The following is an 8,396-nucleotide window of genomic DNA, read 5'->3' on the forward strand; positions in this document are numbered from 1 at the left end:
TATTTGTCAAATTCATCTGTCAAAAATTTCAGCCAATAGAATTGCTGGAAATCGATTCAAGGTCGTTACGCCGTTACGCAGATACGCCGTTTTTAGAATAGTGTGGATGCACCCTCACATACGTCAGAATTTATTATTAAATCCATCTTGTTCAGAATATCCAATATTTTATTGAAGAACTATGCAAAAAAAAGGAATGACGTCTTTACCACAAAGACAATGCCCTATGTAAAGAGAAAGAGTAAAGAAAACTAAGCTAAGGCGTAAATTTTACTTACGAACCCCCAAAAAGGTATTTAGTTTTTAAAAATAAAATCAATTGATTGAATTAAAATAAAATTCTGAAACACATATTATATTTTTTAGTTATCCTCGCCTATTATAGTTTAAATTTATTCCCATTTGTGTAATGCTGCAAAACATAGAAAAAACATTCCATATTTCTTGATCCAAGCCAGTGTAATTTATAATTCCAAGAGCATTTACCAAGGCTTTTACTCTGTGCTTTTACTAAGACAAGTAACTTCCTATACTGTCCATAATAAAAATGTCCATGATAAATGTCTATTAGGAAATAAAACAAGGTTTAAAATACGCGCCAAATAAAGCACTTCTATCTCCGCCATATTGGAAAAGGTTGAATGGCTTTAAGTGGAGGGGGTGGTGTTGGAGGACTGATGACAGATTGTGGTTATGTTTGTTTGTTTGTTTATATCTGTGTTTGTATCTTTCTTTATTTATTATTTACCTCACGGTTTACCGGGTTTACCTTGTAAGAATTTAGCCGTTCTTGATCATATTACATTGTCGTATTAAATCACGTCATTTGAATGATGAATTTCGATCATCAAAAACATTTCAAAAATAATCGTTCCAGGTCGGGAAGTTATCAGCAAAAACTCGTCGTTTTGAAGCGAATGATTGTAGAATATGTTCACGTAATTTTATAGACACCATTGACACTTAAAATCAAATTTGCCTTGTGTTTTTTATCGTAGGAAAATGCGGCTTTAGTTGATGAGTTGGAAGAAGTTCAAGCAAAAATAATAATGCGCAAAGAAGAAAGAAAATTTTTGCTTCGAAAGCTCTGTGAATATGAGCCACAAGTTGCTGTGCAAGTACAGAACGCAGCTAGAGGGGGTGTACCACTGTCAACTATTGTAAGTGATACAAAGAAAGCTAAGAAAAAATCGGAATCTTCAACTTTAGAAAGACGACCATCCACGTTGAAACCAAGACGGCCCAGTATTAAAAGTAATAAGAAGAAATTTGTTCAGCCTATTCCTTTGGATAATAATGGGAGACCTATATTTCCAATTGAATTAGGAAGGTAAAGCAATCCAAAAAATTATATCAAAACACCACAGTAATTTCCATATATTTTTAGACTTACAATTCACTCTCTTGGAGAAGTAGTTTTTGATCGGCAAGAATTTCACTCGGAAGATGCTATTTATCCAGTTGGATATGTGTCCACAAGAATTTATGGCAGCTTAAAAAATCCTACTGTGAAATGTGTATACACTTGCAAAATTTCAGATGATGGTGAGACACCAATGTAAGTTCTATTTAAGCTGAAAACTTACCTATCTTTTAAAAATTATTCTGAAAAAATAGCTTTTTACAATTTTTTTCTACAGTAAACTTACTATTTTGCTATTAATCTAGTCATATTGTACTAAAAACAGCCTTTTGGAGGAAAGTTTTGGGGTAGTTCAAATTTCTTCTGTTTATTATATTTTTTGATGTGCTGAATTCGAATCTAAAGTTTGCTAATAAAAATTTGAATATTGTTGCAATAAAGAGCAACCAAGGTAATTAGAATAGAAATAGTCAATACATGTTATTATTGACACAAAATAACAGAAATTTTTCTTCGAAAAAATGATGATTAAACAGGGTCTGTTGAACTTTTAGGACAAAATTATTTAAAATCTATGATTTCAGCCTAATAACTATCTAATCCACATGTTTAATTTATGTCAATGATGACAGATGACAGGTATTGATAATTTTGGTTCACAAAACATCCCCCTTTAGAACTTTGTCTGCCATGTTAAAAAATGAAAGTAAACAATAAAGCGCCTCTCGTGTTTGTTCGCACTCAAAAAATTTCAATTAATGCCTGTATATATTTTTAATATATTTTATAAATTTACATTTTTTTAATTGTAAAGTAATATATTACATTTAAATGGAATATATTACATAACAATTATGTCAATTACAGGATTAGAAGCTTATTTTCTAACATTTTTTAAATAAAACGAATTATAAAATTTCAATATATGTATATTTGTCGTAGGTATGAAAAAAGTTAAATATAAAATGGACAAACGCTTACTTACATTGCAATAAAACTTCCACTTTTAGTTTTGTAATCCAAACGCAATATTTCTATTTCACAAATAAAAATATCCGACAACACTAAAATCACTGAAACTTCCGCGGCTGACAACGAAAACTGATAAATATAACGGCACTTTTTGTCTTGGACCTGCATATCAACATTACGCTGTACTATTATGTGTTTGTTGTTGAAATAATATAAAATATCTAATTATAACTTGTAAATTTTAATATTTTAACATGATTTTAACTACTTTTGACAATAACTAACTTTTTGTTATCAAGATGACATTTTAGACGGCAACTGACATATATGTCATGATATTTGAATCTTTAATATGTATGTAATATAATTTGAATATGTAATATAGTATGTAATATAATTTGAATTACTATAATGCAACTTTATACTAAGAAAACATTTATACATTCACAAAATACAACAAAGTCTAATAATATAGTTTGAAAACAATGTGTCAAAATTGCTGCCCTTGTGTCAAAATTAGATGATTAAATTTTCGCAATTTTTACACCATTTGATGACCGGTGGCGCCTCTAGTGTTTGTTCGGGCGGTTGGGCTTTTACTCCCGCTTATGTCCATTAAAGAAATAGTTCTAAAGGGGGATGTTTTGTGTTTTGGTTCCAAATATCTCGAAAGCCATTGCTTGTAGCGATTTTTACCAAGAGACCTTTTATACGTAAAAAACGTCGCAAATGTATATTTTTTTACATAAAAATCAAATTTTTCATGTCCAAAAACTCCTAGGCACCAATTTTCATCCAAATATCGACGTTACTTCAGAAATTATTTGGAAAAAATCTCGAAATGAAAATGAAACTTCTACACCCTGTATCTCCGAAACTAAACATTTCGTTTCTGAAGTAACGTCAATATTTCGATGAAAATTTGTGTCTGGGAGTTTTTTGACATGAGAAATGTGATTTTGATGTCAATATGACTCCTATTTGTAGGGGGCGCCACTTACATGTGTTTTAACTGATTTGAAGGGTAATAACTTTTCGTCCGTACCTGTATAAAACTACAAAGTGAAAAAATATACATTTCCACAGTGGCTGTGGTAATCATTAAATTTGACGCTTAGGCTATACACATATTTTTAACAGGTATTTTTTTCGTCCAAAAATGTTAAATATTTTTTTCTCAAAAACGGTTAATGTTTGGTATAGAGTGCTAATATCAAAATTCATAATTTTTTACAGAGAATTTAAGTATGTAATCAAAAATGGGGGCACCCATTTAAAATAAGAAACTTGTTGTCAACTTCCAGTATTTCCGGAAGTGCCGCCATATTGAAAATATTTTTAATCGATAGATCTCATTGTAAAACAATGAGGTGTAAAAAATCTCCGATCTAGATATTGTGGTTCTCTAGAAACTTCTAATGCTCGCTCAGCCTGGGACACCCTGTATACCAACATAGGTACTACCTGTATACCAACATACTAACAATAGGTATACCACCTGTATACTTATACGGGGTAGCATTCGTGCAAGGAAGTCCAATATTATCGTCGTTATCGAAGATATGAAATAAAGTTGTATACAGATTGATGTAGCATGGTTTATAAAGGGCCATATCCTAAAAATATTTTGTCACAAAAAATATATGATAAAGTTTTAAGTTTTTTTTTAAATTGCACCCCCCATTTTTCTGTAGATAATTGGTTCAGCATAAAATTCTGCATATAGTACACTATCTTTATTTGAAGAATTATGCGGTGTTGCCATTCTATTTCTTATTTACTAAAACCTTACTTACAAAACTGAAGTGAATTTAATTTTATTAATATCTACATATATAAAATGCTAATGTTTATCTGTGTCGTCTCTACTGAAGTAACGACTTGCTCTAGAAAGTTGCTTTTTTTACTAAAAGATAGCTAATTGGCTCTTCTAAAAACTGTCGTCGCCGGATTTTTTGTTTTTCATTTAATTAAAAAAAAAATAAAAAGTATTTTCTTTTCTTGATGTCGTGGCGGATGCGCCAGACTTCAACTAGTTTATATATAGATATATTTTCCTAAACACCAAGGATAACAGAATACACCTGCGAAATAAAATTTACATTATCTTATACAGGGTAATTTTAATGGTGTCGCCAACATCGCATTATTTAAAATGCTATATCTCATTTTTTTTAAACAACACCCTGTATATTTTTTTTTATTGTAGCTGCAGAATTAAAAATCGAACATTTTTTGTATTTAAAATGTTCCTAAATTTTTAACGGTTTCGCAGATATTCGCGGTATTATACAATAGCGGCTTCCGTATAGCTCTTCCAACAGTGAATTTTTATCAAAGCCACCTAATGCCGCGACCGCACATGGGGCATTTGCATGTGCGGTCGCGGCATATGATCTCTGTCTAGCATTTTAGCGTTGAAAACACCATATGTAAAACAGGATGGCGCACCTCGTTCGCCTCGATTAATTATACGAAAACGGAAAGATGTAGAAACAAAACATTTTATGGGTATATGTGGGGAGACAACATGCACAATTTAAAATTATTTTGAAATATACAAGGTGTTTCAGAACTAAGATCCATACCAAAGTTATATTTTTTCTTATGGAACACCCGGTATTTTATAATTCTTGGGCCCAAAAAACGGCATTTATTATAAGGGTTAAGTATGTTTAAAATCTTTGGTTTTTGAGATATTTAAAGATATTTAAATTTGCATTCTACAATAGAATAGATTATTAACACCCTGTGTATTACTTTTCAGAATTAATTCTTGTGCTGAGTTTAAAGGTAGAGAAATAAACTCTACAGAAAAATGTTATTGCTTCCTTAAATTTATACAGGGGTATCAAAAATTGCTGATATATTTTAAGAATTTATTTTATATAAAAACTTCGTTATTTCAAATACAACACCCTGTATTTTTTAAAATAAATCCAAGGAAATTAAAATGCTCTTTCAAACTCTATTAGGCTTTCCTATATTTATCGAGCTCAGATTTTGAATAAAGAGCAATTTTTCAATACAATGGCAGCCAAGAGGGCTAGTGTCATGATGGCAAGTTTCTAGTGACAGTTAGTAGCTATTTTCAAAATCGAAATTAGTTTATGGAATTATTTAAATTTATACCAGTTTACTTTTATTTAATTTACCTACAATAGTTTAATAAATAATATTTATTAACGTATTTATTATTATTTAATGTTATTATATTAATGTATTTATTATTCTATCAAGAAAAACGAAGAAGTAGTTCTTTGATTTATTTTACGATTTATTTTATTTTTTTATTTAGCGTATGGCTTACATCACAGTATCTTAAGTTATAGGACACAGAATGGTATAAACAACAAAAAAAATGTATATAAAAAAACTGCATAAACAACAAAAAAATATGTAATCCAGTCTTTGTATATAATCAATTGCCTCCTGAGTAGCCATAAGGAAATCTTCTGAGTTGCCCGTATATGCTCTTATTGGGCAGTCTTGCACTATATGTTTGACAGTCTGCCTGTCAGCTCCACAGTCGCATGCGGCTGAAGGGACTTTTCCCCACCTATTTAGAGAGTCGGCACATCTTCCGCAGTTAGTTCTGATGCGGTTAAGAGTTGTCCCTGTTCGACGGGGAAGGTCGAATCCTGCAGGTTCATTAATAACGTACGGTAGACCATGGTACATTAAAGCTGCCTCATTTTCCCATTTCTCTCTCCATTGCTCATTTATATCAAAATTATTTTGGTGCAGCTCATGTGCAGTCTTCAATGGAGGGTGTCTTGATCGTAGTCGATTTCCCTGGATGTGTGGTACGTCATCATGGACCTGCAGCTGAGGGTTATTCATTATTTTAGTAAACTCTCTGACCAAGGCATGTTCTCGGCGCAAATTGGGAGGAGCTATGTTGCTAAGAGTGGGCAGCCATATTGTAGGTGTTGGTCGAATTGTCCCTGATATAGTGCGCATAGTTTGGTTTAATTGAAGATCAACCATACGGGTGTGTTTGCTATTAAGCCACACTGGAGCACAGTATTCTGCTACAGGATACACCAAACCCAGCGCAGAGGATCTCAGGGTGGATGCTGATGAGCCCCAAGTTGTGCCACATAATTTTTGAAGTATGTTGTTACGTGTTCTCAACTTTGCCGTCATTCTTGTCAAGTGTTCTTTAAATGTAAGCGTCCTATCCAGAGTAACTCCGAGATATTTTGGATGTTTATTGTGAGTTATTTTACGATGACTTGTAGATATATGGATTTTCAATAAAAAAGCCAATTACGGCAAATTCCTTTTTTTGTCACTTTCAACGACAGGTTTCTGCCTAATAGGTTTTTTATAAACTACACTACCAGCTCTGCGAAACTCGAAATAATGAAGTTTTTATATAAAATATATCCTTAAAATAGATCAGCAACTTTTTATAGCCCTGTATAAATTTAAGGAAGCAATACCAATCTATTCTGTATTGTAGCATGCAAATTTAAATATCTTTAAATATCTCAAAAGCTATAGATTTTAAACATATTTAAACCTTATAATAAATGCCTTTTTTTGGGCGCAAGAATCCAAAAATGAAATAAAATACCGGGTGTTCCATAAGAAAAAATATAACTTTGGTATGGATCTTAATTCTGAAACACCCTGTATATTTCAAAATAATTTTAAATTGTGCACATTGTCTCCTCACATATACCCATAAAATATTTTGTTTCTACATCTTTTCGTTTTCGTATAATTAACCGAGGCGAATGAGGTGCGCCACCCTGTATAATAGAGAATACAGAACATTTTCATATGCGGCTACTCTAGTATGACGATAGTGTATTGTGAGACATACGTCATTACTTGTATGTTTTTAGATTTGAAATAGCATGCGATGATGAAAGTCCATCTATTGTCGGTGACACACCTGATATTTGTCATACACTGCTTTTACAAAAAATCAACGATTCTTTGTCTCTCAATGTTGTAAGCACCAGACCAAGAGGAAATGAATTCTTTGGTTTAACACATCCCACAGTTTTGCATTTACTACAAAGTTCTCCAGGTATGTAATGTATTTAATGTTAGAGTTTCATAATTTTTCAACCTAAAACAATATGGCTAATTTAACCGGAAATTCGTAAAAAGTTTCAACGATGAACCGAATTTCGACCGATTTATCTAACAGGTATTTTTTTCTTCCAATAAATTGGATCCTTTTTCCCTAAAATAATTTGGATTCTTCGAAAAATGTTAACGATGGTTTTGACAATTTTTTTTATTTAAAATACCACCAGAAATATATTAAATGGAAAAAAGAAATACAATCTATTTTAAACACGGAATTGAAACAGTGACGTGCCTAATAATGTAAAGGGTAATATTACCGGTAACTTTGCTAATATTGCGTAATATTACCGCAAGATTGATAACATTGGAAATATTGCTTTTTCCCGCTCCCACACAGTAAGCCATCGAATAGCCATCGCTGACGCCGTTTTTCTTTTCGATCACACTGTACTATTTTTCATAGATTTAAAAAGGTAGCTTTTCTTGACATAACCTTGGTAGTAGTTATATCGAGAATATACGTCGAAACGTCCTAATCCTACTAACGCCATTTCATGTACCTTAATATTTTAGGTACAAGAAAATGTATTAATTATAAATGGACCAGATTTGAAATTTCCAAGAGTGCAGAATCTAGTCAGGACTATAACGATGCTGGTCTTAGTTATGATTATTTGCAAAGAAGTATAAATTTATGCAAATATAAAATGGCTCCAGATATTTTACAAAAACCCAGTGATTTTATGGATTAAATGTTTTAAATTATGATAATAAAGTTAACTTTAAGTTATGATGTACCTGTGATATTTACTTTTATTTCTAACTTGTCCCTCTCCCTTTATAGTTTTAAACCTTAGATTAAGAATAATTTTAAACTTTGTCGCCCGAGTTTTTGCAAATTGTAGTAATACCGGTGCCGGTGCCCGGTGGCGTAGAGATATATAGCTCTCGTCTACCAATCTAAAGGTTGTGGGTTGGAATCCTAGAGCCGGCATTTCAGCAGCGGACTATT

General features: G+C 31.9%; 1 protein-coding gene across 1 annotated transcript; it reads left to right on the plus strand.

The window, feature by feature from the left end:
• The first annotated feature begins 597 nt into the window (after positions 1-597).
• On the plus strand, positions 598-8,181 carry LOC115890603 (transforming growth factor beta regulator 1). The gene is made up of 5 exons (XM_030910882.1): positions 598-938; positions 999-1,330; positions 1,388-1,558; positions 7,192-7,379; positions 7,958-8,181. Exons 1-5 carry the CDS (start codon positions 831-833, stop codon positions 8,134-8,136), a joined length of 978 nt encoding a protein of 325 aa, XP_030766742.1. The 5' UTR covers positions 598-830; the 3' UTR covers positions 8,137-8,181.
• Positions 8,182-8,396: the final 215 nt, after the last annotated feature.

The sequence above is a fragment of the Sitophilus oryzae genome, unplaced genomic scaffold (assembly GCF_002938485.1).
Source record: "Sitophilus oryzae breed Bouriz unplaced genomic scaffold, Soryzae_2.0 scaffold_888_pilon_pilon, whole genome shotgun sequence".
Classification (NCBI taxonomy): Eukaryota; Metazoa; Arthropoda; class Insecta; order Coleoptera; family Curculionidae; genus Sitophilus; species Sitophilus oryzae.